We start from the raw sequence: 12496 nt of genomic DNA on the forward strand, positions 1-12496 counted from the left end.
TAAGATATGATGGCGTACAACTGTAATTCCAGCACTTAGTGGTAGAGGAAAGAGGATCAGGAGTTCAAGGTCATACTTTGGCTATGTAATAAGCTGAAGACTAGCCAGGGCTATATAAGACTATTCAAGGCTACATAAGACTGTTAAAACAAAAAAATCAGCATTTGAGTTCCTAGATATTTACCACTATACACAAAAACCAGCACATAGGTAGTATAACAGCAACCAAATTTTTTTATATTTGGTGTGTGTGTGAATGCATGCGTGTACGCATGTGTGTGTGTTGTTTGCATGTATATGTGATTGTGTGTGCACACGTATGTAAATAGGCACACATGAATATATGTCTACATACATGTAGATGCCAGAGATTCAACATCTAATGTCTTCATTTATTCCTCTCTCGTTATTTTTTGAGACAAGTGTCTCCCACTAAACCTGGAGCATGACCCAGCAAGCTCCAGGGATCCTCCTGTCTAGCTGTGTACAAGCCCCAACTTTCCATGTGAATGCTGGGAAACCTAACCTAAGGTTCTCGTGGTTACATGGCAGGCACTTTACCAACCAAACTCTCTGTCCAACTTCCAAGTGCTTACTGTTAAATGAAAGAAACCCTATGGAAAAGCTATGACGTATTGTGTGGTCCCAATTATATGACACTGTGGAAAAGTAAAAATTGTAGAAACACTAAAAAGCTCAATGATTGCAAGGGACAGGGTAGAGCACAAAAGACTATTAGGACTGTGAATGATGCTGTATGATACTGTAATAGTAGTAATGTAGAAATACTGTAATATAGAAACATGTAATTAACATTGGTCAAAACCCAAGAGGTTACAGATGTAACACAATGGTAGAAAAAAAATGCTTACCTAATTTGATCAAGGCCCCAGCACCACAAAAATACATAATGTTCAGTCTCAAGAGTGAAACTTAAGGTAAACTACACACTTTAGTTCATAGTGACATATATTAATGTCCATTTTAGCAACATATACTAATGTAAGCTATTAAGATCAGAGAGTCTGTGCAGAAGGTGGGGATCCATGGAACTATTTTCTGTTGATATTATCTATAAACATAAAACTCTCAAATTTGATTTTTTAAATTACAAAATGTCCAGACATCTAAAAACTCCTAAGATATCAATATACACCTGTAATAATAGAAAACTCATAAAAAGGCTTCAGTAGCAGACCTATAAAATGTGAAATAAGAAAGGATTTATTTTTAGCCATGAAACTCAGTGATGCAGATGGAACTAAAGGTGTATACAAAAGAAGGACAGGTACAATAACTCAGGTTAAATGTGAGAGACAGTTCTTTTCTTGCATCTCAGCACTAGTTAGGGATACTACTTCTTACCTTATTTACCTCTGTTGTGGTTGTTTTTATAATGGTCTAGTATTGCTTTATCAATTACAGTATTATTAAACTATTTTGATACAATGGAATTTCACAGCCAGAAACCCTGATCTTGAGGTATTCTGTGTCTGAACACCAGGCAGTAGCTTTGCCCTGCTCAGGACTTGGTAATGAGGAGGCAATTTCAGTGCTGAGCACAGGAAACCCAATAGGCGATATTCCTCATACTGCCTAAATCTCATGCCTGTGGCAACCACTCTATCCTCAGCCTCTTCCTTATCCATCCTTCTGGTGTCTCTTCTGGATGCTTTTACCTTAGGCTTAGTGTTCTGTCCTCTGGATGCTTACCCACATGCATTCAATGCTGCTTGGCTTTATCAGTGCCACCGTGGAGGAGAATAGCAGAATCCTAAGGGCCTTACTAGGGAGAGTCAATGCTGGGCAGCTGGAACCAGAAATATGACAAGATACAAAATCTGCCACAAGGTGTCACCATTTCACAGCTGAATTGGAAGAAGAGGCCAAAATAGGTCATCCAAAGGAAGAAGGAAGGAATTTCTTCTGTGTTTTGTTTGTTTTTAGAATGTAATTAACATCTTCAGACAGGTACTGTCTCTCTGCTATTCACTAAACAGCTACTACATGAAAATGCAGATCTAGAAACACATATGCAGAATAGTTAGGAAGGGAAGGTTCTTCAAAATAATTTCTCATCTTAAAACTATTTTTTTCTTACATGGGCCCTGGGAAATGTCTGCACGTATCAATTTGGTGCCACCATGGCTGGGCCTATATAATTCATATCTGAAATCCTGCTGACACGGGATCCTTACAAAAGCCATCTACAAAAGTTCCTGGGGTATAACTGCTCTGACAAGGGACACTTTTAGGAGGTGGGATCCAAAGTCTCTAGCATTTACTTTAAGCAGCTCAGGATCTCCCTTCTCCTAACCATCCTATGCCAGTATTCATTCCTCATTGTCTCTTATGAACTATAAGAAAGAAACTCAAGAGGAGTTTCCCTGGAAGTAAAATGCTATGCTGGAAACAGCAGCTGATGTTAGCCCTAGCATAGTTAGGAGAAGATGGCATCAATAGATGAGTCCACATAGTGGACACCTATGGGTATCAGCCAGGTCTTACATATAAATAGGAGAGTTTTTGTGGTGGTTCCAATCCCACATGGTAGCTATAGTCAGATATCTGGTAGTCACAAAAAAAAAAAAAAAAAAAAAAAAAAAAAAAAAAAAAAAAAGAGTAGACGCTAGTCAAGCATGATAGTTAGCATAGATGGAAAGTGCAGATACAGTAAAACAAGCCTGGTATGTCCTTTCAATGTCAGATGTGGTGAGTGACCTGAGGCCACTGTCTACGAAAGGCAGGGTGCCAGGCACAAGGAGAGATACCTGGGTATCTGCCAGGTCTTGAGAGGCCAGCTCCAAGTTGGCTCTGGACAGACAGTCCAAGGATCGCATTTGTGTGATGAGTCACCATGTACACTTTCCCAATCCCTGTCCCAACACCCACTCAGATATTTTCAGTGACTTAGGCTAGTACTGAAGTTCCCTCAGCTCTCTCTCCTTCCATTTACTTAGGGCTGTGTGCTATTTGCCTCTAATGGTAATCTGCTCTGAACCCAGGAAACAATGGCATCAGCCTGTCCATTCCTTCAGCACCTGAAGGGTATCTAGAAAGTGCATAGCTTTCCTGAGGCTAGTGAAAGTCACCTTTAACATCCATGTCTTTCCTGACCTGGGATCAATTGTAACCCCTTTCTCTGGCCTCTTGAACACCCTCTGTGTCTGATGACTCTGTGAAGATCAACTGATTGGGTAGCACACATTCTCTTCAATAAATGGTCTCTAGTGTCCATCACCATGTACCATCTAAAGCGCCAGGTCTACAGGCAAATTTTATCAACACAACAAGTCTCTATACAACTCAGAGAAGTTTACTGGGCCTTAGTTTTCCTATCTGTAAATGGGAGAATATCACAAGTAGTTGAGAGATGGCAGGAGCCTGTACAGGTAAAAGGGCTCAGTTCAGACTCAGTCTATAGTTCTCTCTACATCCTACTTAGGGCTGAGGTTTGGTGCCTGAGGGAGTCAAGGATTCCAAAGCAATGGGGCTGAGGATCCCACGTGGAATTTTCCAGCACTTCTGCTTGGTCTTTATCTCTTCTCACTATTTTAGGTCCTAAACATTATCATATTGTCTTCTGTTTGGACTTTTATAAAGAGAGCTATGGCTGTTAAAGATAAGGAAAAGATATTTGACAGGATATGAAATAAACAAGTAATAGTGTGTCCAGTTGTCAGAAAGTATTCTTGGGACAGAGATGAGTAGGTACAGCGAGGAACACTCACTTGCTGAGGATGTGGTAGCACTGTCCTGTTCAGTCTTTTCTCCTTGGACTCTTGTGAGAAAAGCTGCCTATGCCCCACTCTACTGCCATTGCAAAGCCTCTCATCTTGTCATTACTGGGTATTCTGGAGTGACTCCATAAGGAGTGAAGTTGTACTACATGCTCAAACTTTGTGGGTTCTGAGTGTATCCTTTGAGATCTGCAATGGTTTGTGGAACTACAAGTATAGCTAGCCTTTAGAAGCCCAAACCAGCACAAATAGACACCTTGACTGTCTGTCATGTCTGTTATAGGGAGGAGTTTACCCTGGAGTTCAGGGAGACTCTGTCCACCACGTGTGCAGGATTCCGCTGCTGACTTATGAAGGACCAAAATAACCATCCATGTTTCCTCCAACATGTACACTTGCTCTCTTTGGGGCCTTTTGATGATTGGCAATCCAGATAGCAATACTACCAGGTACAGGTTTCAAGAAGACACAGTGGTGGTCCATTTTGGCAACTCTAGTGTAGCCATGAGATCTTTAATGAGTGAGGATTAGGATCTTATAGACATTTTGAGTTCAGGGGAGTTCAGACTTGGAGCAGCTAGTGGGCTGCTCTAATCACTGGGGGTGTGAAATATCCATGTGCTCCAGAAGGTGTCAGAGCTGGGGCCAGAAAGGACAGTGTGTAGCACTACTCTGTCAAGTTAGCAGCCTCAGATTGGCTGAGTATAGGAAACTCAGAACCAACACAATCTAGTCTTTAAATCCCCATCCCACCCCAAGAACTGGCAGAACCAGGTTCTGCTGGAGATGCACAAATGTTCAAACAAAGATGACATTGGCAAATGTTTTCAGAAGTTGCAGATCCCCAGGTCCCAACTACAACTGTAGAATGATCTTTCCCCTGTAGAGAAACTAGAAGTTTATTCTCTTGAAAGAGTAAGTGGATATTTACAAGTTGGGAAGAAAGGTTTCACTATGGGAAGAATTTGCCAAAATGAATTCTAGGGGACATTTGCTGTGACTTCAAGGTAACTTCCCTCCCAGCACCCAGCAGACTAGTGTATTGGCCAGACCCTCTGGAGCAAGAGGCAGCATCTTCCCAATGTTGAACCTCTCATGCCACTGACAACTTTGGGGTTGTACATCTTTCTAACAACCTGGAAATAACCATGTTCCCACCTTTCTGAGGCTGGAAAAACCACTTGCCCTGTAGAACCTTGTTCAGGTCCAGGCCTGCTGAGTCCAGTGGACTTAACCATCAGGAGCCCAGGGTATTGTAGTGCCCAAAAGCTGAGCACTTTAGTCAAAAAGGGACACTAAGGTTTTGAAGCCTCAACATGAGGCTCCCAATTCCTCCCAGAATCCTGGAGCTGCTGCTAAAGGTAGTTGTACATCTGACAGACCAGGACTCCATTTAGAGCCTGAGAGTAGGTACTATTCTTTCCTCAGGTGCCCACAAATCTATTTCTAAAGTCTTCTGTGACCCATACACACATACCCACTACAGCTGTGACAGTGACCTCTGGAGTATTCCTCTCCCTACATTGTATTCTTAGTTATGTGTAGTACTTGAAAGCTTCACAAAGACAGGAGCAGATAGGTGTGTCATCAGATGTTAACAGAACTTACTAAGAATGCACTCCCTGCCCTTCACAAACTAATTTCACAGACTTTGGTGTTTTTTGGCATTGCAGCTCTGTAATTATTTGGAAGTTCTTTAAGTAAACCCTTGTGTTTTCTAGGATGTTTGTTCATGCTGTATATGATTATGAAAAGGCTTTAGGTTGGAGACTGGGGTAGGCAGTTCCCCTGACATGTAGTATTCCAGACTAAACAATGCTTCAAAATCAAAAGAAAGAAAACTGTGGGCAGTGATAGAATAGGGTTAATGACCCAAATACAAGCTTGTCATTCGCATGTGAGGACAGATGTAAGCCTTTTCTCCCATGGCATCTCATTCTTCCACAGTCCTAGTCTCAGCTACTTACCTCTGTGGACAGTCATATTAGAGTCCTAACAACACCCTCTCCTCTTTTAGTCCATCAAGGATCATTTCAGTCCCCAGTTTTCATAACCTAGGATGAGCTCAGTTTGCAGCAGAGATGCTCTGCTTGCCCATACCCTGGCCCGTGTCATAGTACCTATGTCCATGTGAAGGGTTGCAACCCCCAGACCACTACTATCTGTGGTATAGACTTGACAAAAGGGAATCCCCAGAAGCTCTTCCTCACAGTTAGGCAGATTCTGCATTGTCCACTTGTGTATGGTCCCAGCAACCATGGCCTTACCTGACTGGAACAGAAGCTGGAAATAAAGCTCTTGAGTTTCTAAGAATTTGTCAGGAAAGATGGGTTCTGTCTATATATCAGAAGAACTCCAGGCAACATTCCTAGAGAAGTCAGGTTGAATTTGACTTGTCTTAAATGTAAATCTGAACTTGAGAAAACTTCAAATCCACCAGTCATGAAAGTGTAACACTGGAAAGGTGCCTCTGAAGGGGAAAAAAAGCCAAAGCACAAGAGCTAAAACAAATAAAAGGAACCCACTACCTCACATAGAGGAAGTCCCAGAGTATATTGTGTTCAGGCATGACTAGATCTATTAGCTCTGAGGTCATCAGAGAGCTCTCTCTCTTCTACCTTCTAACTCAGTCCTTACCTCTGACTCCCTCCAGAATGTCTAAACTCTCATCCACTCATGACTAAGAAAGATGGTGTGGAAGAACAGGTACACTGCATACCTCTAATCTAGAAACTCAAGCAGGATGACTGTTTCTTCCTGACTCTAAAAGAAAACTCCTGCAAAACAAAACAAAAAACCCACAAAACATGATTTGGACATGCCAGGCTCATGGGGGAAAGGTAGGGTGCAGTGAGTTAGACCTTGCAGAACCACACTTGGGGGAAGTCAGGTCCAGCAGAAGTGTTGGCTGATGAAAGACTTAAATGGAAGAGCCTTCTTACCATGACCACCCGCACAGTACTCCTTGAAGCACAAGGAGCAGAGTATCAGCCTTCTCACAGACCACAGCACCTATGCACAGTGAGACTTTTATTAGAAATCACCCTCCAAACACACCACGAAGTACTGTGGGTCCAACGTGTTTCCTGAGGAAGGAGGGTCACAGTATTGGGGTATCAGGGTCCTGGGCAGCTTGGCCAGAGAGTCCAGGCAACTGCCCAGAACTGATCATGGCCAGCACTCCCTCACAGCAACATGAATCATCCATAAGAACCTCCACAAATGCAACACAAGAAACACCAGAGCACACATCTGCACTACATGTAAATAATAATAAATACAGAATTCCATTTGCTGTTATTGGCCTGACAAAAGGAACCCGAAGGGGAAAAAGAAAACCAAAACACCTTTCTCTCTGCTGGACCAATGGGGAGAAAACCCAAATTATCAAAATTCCTCAGTTACAAAATACTTTTTTAAAAATTCCATTATTAAAAGAATAAATAACAAAATATATAAAAAATAACTCAGTTGCATCAAAATTATAACTAGGAGTTATATCAAGATTCTTTGTGGCCTATCTTATAGTCAAATAAATGTTTTTGTTTTGATTTAACTTATGTAACTCTTATGGTGCCCTAGTGTGTAGTCTAGTTGAAATAGTATAAAATTAATAAATAAAAATAATAAATACCAAACATTAACATAACAGGGTAAGAATATAAATACTTATATCATGACAAAATTAAATAATTTACAGAATAAACTAGCTACTTTCAGTGTCTTCCAGGAAGTGCAATTTCTCTACTTTTAAATACTAATTTGGAATTGCAGTCACGATTGACTTGGACTCTATTTACACGTTAAGAACATTGTGTTTTTAACACATTAAATTAAAATTTACCCTTTTCACATCTTGAATGAATCTAAAAAGAGAAGTGAAATCTTGGTGGGCTCCCATTAACAATTAACCTCTGATCTCACTTTCCCCACCTAAGTCACCTTGGATACAGAGTAAGCCTACATAGGAAATGATAACAATGATGGGTCTAGCACCTGGGTGAAAGTACAGAAACCAGAGCCTGGCCCAGTGGTCCTGGACTTAGAGCCCAGGCCAGGGGCTTAAACACTGGGGCCAGGAGGAAGCAGGTCTACATGGCCTGCAGGCATCTGCTGCCCAGGCTAGTGGCTGATTTTCTGGGCCCTCAAGTGAAAAATACCTTCAGCTGATTTTCTATGATGCTCATCAGCTGTGTAGACTGCCATCTGGAAGGACTGTTCCTAGATTCACCTCTGAAGCAGAGCATTGTGCATCTTTAGCACAAAGCTGAATTAAATGAAAACACAAAACATACTTGCCACTTGGGCCTCAGTGAGCATAGCCAGAAGCCTAGGCATGCCTTCCTGCTGAGACTAACACCCACTAAGTCCATGGCTGCCCTCCCAACCTCAACAGACAATGGAATACTGTGGCTGCAAACTCCAAAACTTCCCTGAGAACCTTGTCCATGAGCTTCCACTGGAGACTTTGAGCTGCTCTTCAGATTTCTTTCAAAAAACAAAAATAAATCACTTTGTAATACTTCAGTGTCCCCAGGCACTCACACAGAGAGGTCTTCATGCCTGGGTCTAATGGGGACATCATAGGAGACACTGATTTCCAGGCTCCCCTTTGGGTAAGCTGCCCAAGGCTTCACCCAGGCTGCAAATTAGAAGTAGCTATAAGTCAGAAGTCCCCACTGTGAGGAGCAGAGTAGGGATTCCTCTGTGCAATGCAGCCTAAACCTGAATGCCCCTCACAGCTTGCTTGATCGTTTCCAGAAGGCCTTTGTTCTCCGGGTTCTGGTAGCAGTCCTGATTGGAGTACATGTCAGTGAGGGTGTTCACGTAGGCATCAAAATTCTGTTCACATATTGGCTCCTAGAGAATAGAATCAAGTTAGCAGGCCCCCACATAGTAGACCCCACATAGCAGAAATTAGTTGGAAAGCCTCAACCCCAGGTCTAATTCACCCCTGCCAAAACTAAAAATCATAGCAACATGATTCACCGTCATTGAAACCCCATTTTACCCCAATTCATGAGCTACTCAGGACTAGATCCATAGCCAACAGCTACTCTACCAGAGAACTGAGAACACTACCATGGTATTGGGACCCTTCCCACAGGACTCTTCCCTCAGGACTTACAACCATAGTAGTGAGGTATACCCATTCTTCCTACCCTTGACCTGTCCCTAGGGTATCTGCCAGCTCATCTGTAATACCCACAGGTGATTTGCTGCCTACCATGTGTGGAAGGCGAATATTGGCAAGACTTTGGATGAGGGCCTGGCTCAGCCCGGACAATTCCAGAAACAGGGCCTCATTCTGCTCTTCAATGAGCTTATTCTCCTCCTCAATGTTCTTCAGGTTCTTCTCCATGGAAGAGATCTGTTGCAGAGACATAGAAAATGCTACCTTTCCTTGGCCCTGGCTTGCTGTGAAAGCACTGGCCATGCCTCACAGTATTCTAGGAAGAATCAAAGATCTTTAGTGGGAAAGAGGCTTGGTCCTATTCCCTGTGGAGTACCCCATCCAGGGAACAGATGATAGAGCCCTGGTCCTTGAATGGAAAGAGAAAAGGTGCTTTGGAAGTCCCCTCTATCCAAAGGAGGTAGGAGCTGGTATACCAAATACCTAAGCCTACATGTGGCTTTCTCTGCCTTGTCCACCCTAGTGGTGGGGTAAAAACACAGACTCCAAGTCACCCTGAGCTCAATCTCTGCCCATTCCAGCTGTGCTCTTACTTTGCCAGGCTTCCTGTTACTTTCTGTAGGATAAGAATAATTGCATTCAACTTATGGGTATTAGGTTGCCCCTACCTCTGAGTCTTTTCCTCCCGCAAAGACAAGTGAGCTAACTGCCTCGGCTCCAAGTACATTGTTTTCAGGCTAAATACAGATAAATTTCTCCATCTTCCAAAACCCTGGCAGTGAACTTACATAGAATTATGCTGTTTCTGAAGTTCCTAGTGTTGTCAGATAGCCCCGGGCTTAATTGTATGTCTTCAAGGAGTGAAAGACTGAACTCATGGAAAGACAATGTGTGACTTGAGACAAGGACAGTGAGCTCCCTTTGGAAGCTGCAGATGAGGCTGAGTGCTCTGCTCTCCCAGTGATGACTAAAGTAGTTCTAGAGACCTGAATTCCTTTTCCTTCAGCCCTTCCACAACTAGATGGCTAGGACTTCCAAAGGAATTCAAGTAAAAAGAAGTAATCAGTGTTTTAAAGATAGGCTTTGTTTTGTGGTTTAAAGATGATGCCATCTCTATATTGTCTAGGATGCTCTCAAACCTATGAGCTCACACAGTCCCTCCTACCTCAGTTTTTGAAACTAGAGAGATGGCTAAGTAAAGAGTGCTATTGCTCTTTCAGGGGACTTAAGTTTGAACCCTAGCGCCTAGTGCCTATAACAGATGATGCAATACTGCCTGTAACTAGCTTCAGGGATATGACATCTCTGACCTCCATAGGCACTTACACACACACACACACACACACACACACACACACACTGAATAAATAAATAAATCTAAAGAGCTAGAGAGATACTCAGAAGTTAAGAGTATATACTGCTCTTGGAGCGGATCCAGGTTCAGTTCTCATCACCTACATCAAGCAGTTCATAACCTCTTATAATTTCAGCTCCTGGGGTTTCAAAACTCTCTTCTGGGTAATGCACAAATGTGCATAAATCCATATGCAGACACATACAAATGTATGTAATTAAAAAACAAAAATAAAATCTTTAACAAAAATAAGTCTAAAAATTATGAGTTTTAACAAATAGAGAAATAGGATTTGCTATCACAATGATGAAGACTCTGGGGACTCTGAGAGATGACCTATACTATATTGTATCATATCCAGAGACATAGCTCAAGAACGGAGACGGTCCCAGGTCCCAGGAGGATGGTCCCCTCCTGTTGTCACTTCCAGTGATTCTGGGGAGAACACATCAACATGTACAGGACACATAGTATAAGCTCTTTCTAACTCCATGATTGATGTTACATATACACAGGCTCTTGATATGGCATCAGCCCATATCAAGAAACTAGATCAAGACACGTAGAATGGAACATGTTGTGACTACTGCCCTTGATGGGGTCTGTGTACATTTCCTTCCTTTGTCTTTCCACACATTAGGGTACACTCACATAACACCAGCTCTGCCCTAGACCCACTAAGCAGCTAAGAGATAGAGCCGTAGCCTTGTTACCAAGCAACAGCCATGCTCACCAACACTCAACACTAAAGGCTTTCTTCCAAGAATAAGTCCTGAACAAGGGAGTGGAAACATTCTAATTGAACCCAATCTATTGAGAAAAGCAAGGAGCTCTTTAGGTGGGGATGGGCAAGCCCCTGCCACTGGTATGTGGCTGTGCTGGTCCAGGCAGGAACAGAACAGATGAGCTGTCAGTGATACTAACACTGGAAATACGAATTAGACAAGTACTAGCAAAGCCAGAACATTAACAGATTGCTCTTGCTAATGGAGTGATCCAAGAGGATGACTAACACTAGCCACCTAGAAGACTTGGGGGCAATGCAGTGAGTGGGCAGCTAACCAGTGCACTGTGTGGTGTGTTTCCATCAGTTCAGCACCAGTGATATTGATGGAAGCAGCTTAGTTCTGGATGACAGGGAAGAGCTGAGTAGAGTAGTGCCACCTACCTGGGACTGCAACTGTACCATGGCAGCCTCCATCTCTGAATTGGACTCATTCAGGTCTCGTATCTCCTGATTCAGCTGCTTGATCTCCTCATCATTTTCCAGCACTGCAAAGAAAGGAAGGAAGGAAGGAAGGAAGGAAAGAAGGAAAGAAGGAAAGAAGGAAGGAAGGAAGGAAGAAGGGAAGGAAGGAAGGAAGGAAGGGAAAGAGAGATAGAAAGAAAACTATGGCTCTGTCCAACTGCTTTGGAGACAGAAAGTGAGGTCTTTCTGCACAAGTTAGCTTCTTGCTAAGCCCTGAGCTCTCCTCTTGGGCATAAATATTGGGAAATCTTGGAAGCCCTGAACAGCATTATTTTCCTCATGCCTTGACCTTTGCAGGATGCACAGACATTAACTGCTATGAACAAAGGGAGATGAATTCAAAGACAATCTTTCTTGCCTAAGCGAGAGGGGCCACATTGTCCACAAACTCATGAACATGACTTTTGGTGCCCTCCTGTCAGACTCTGACCCATATAGTCACCAAACCCAAGGTCAGAGTGAACATGACCACCAAGTAAGCTCTGAGGTCTTGGACCCAGGCGTTGAGAACTTCAAGGCTGAGATTAACAGGCCAGTTGGCTCAGGGCAAGAACTATTTCTACCATGGATCATTCTCAGGGGAGCTCAGCATCCCCATACCCTTCCCATAGTACATAGAAAATGATAAGAAGGGACATTCCAAAAGGGCATCCTCACCATCACTTGTCTTGAACTTTGGGCTGAGAATCTCATCACCTGAGAGTTTTCCTTTCTTTCCAGCAAAGGTTGCTCTGGGACAGCCAGACAAGCTAGAAGCAGAAGTTACACATAACTGACTAGTTCAGGGACAAAGTGCATTGGCAGGTCCAGGATCCCACATCAAGACCACACCAAGCATATTCCACCTCACCCAGAAGACCCTGCATACCTCTCTATGCTTTACCTCAGCTGCCTGGCCCTGCCTGGTGAGCAAAGCTATACTCAAGGAAATGGGTCCAGGAAGGTGCCTTCTCAGAATGCTTCCTATCTGGTACAATCATGACTGTCCACAAGTCCTAAAGAAACCAGGGCATATGCTG

General features: G+C 43.0%; 1 protein-coding gene across 1 annotated transcript in view; it reads right to left on the minus strand.

Moving 5' to 3' along the window:
* Positions 1–7966: 7966 nt before the first annotated feature.
* LOC127225533 (myelin transcription factor 1-like) overlaps positions 7967–12496 on the minus strand; it is a gene marked incomplete at its 5' end in the record, with an annotated part of 42913 nt that continues 38383 nt past the window's right edge. Inside the window, 4 exon segments of the mRNA XM_051189056.1 lie at positions 7967–8600; positions 8968–9111; positions 11397–11500; positions 12135–12226. Of these exon segments, the coding sequence (XP_051045013.1) occupies positions 8460–8600; positions 8968–9111; positions 11397–11500; positions 12135–12226 (481 nt within the window).

The sequence above is a fragment of the Phodopus roborovskii genome, unplaced genomic scaffold (assembly GCF_943737965.1).
Source record: "Phodopus roborovskii unplaced genomic scaffold, PHOROB, whole genome shotgun sequence".
Lineage (NCBI taxonomy): Eukaryota > Metazoa > Chordata > Mammalia > Rodentia > Cricetidae > Phodopus > Phodopus roborovskii.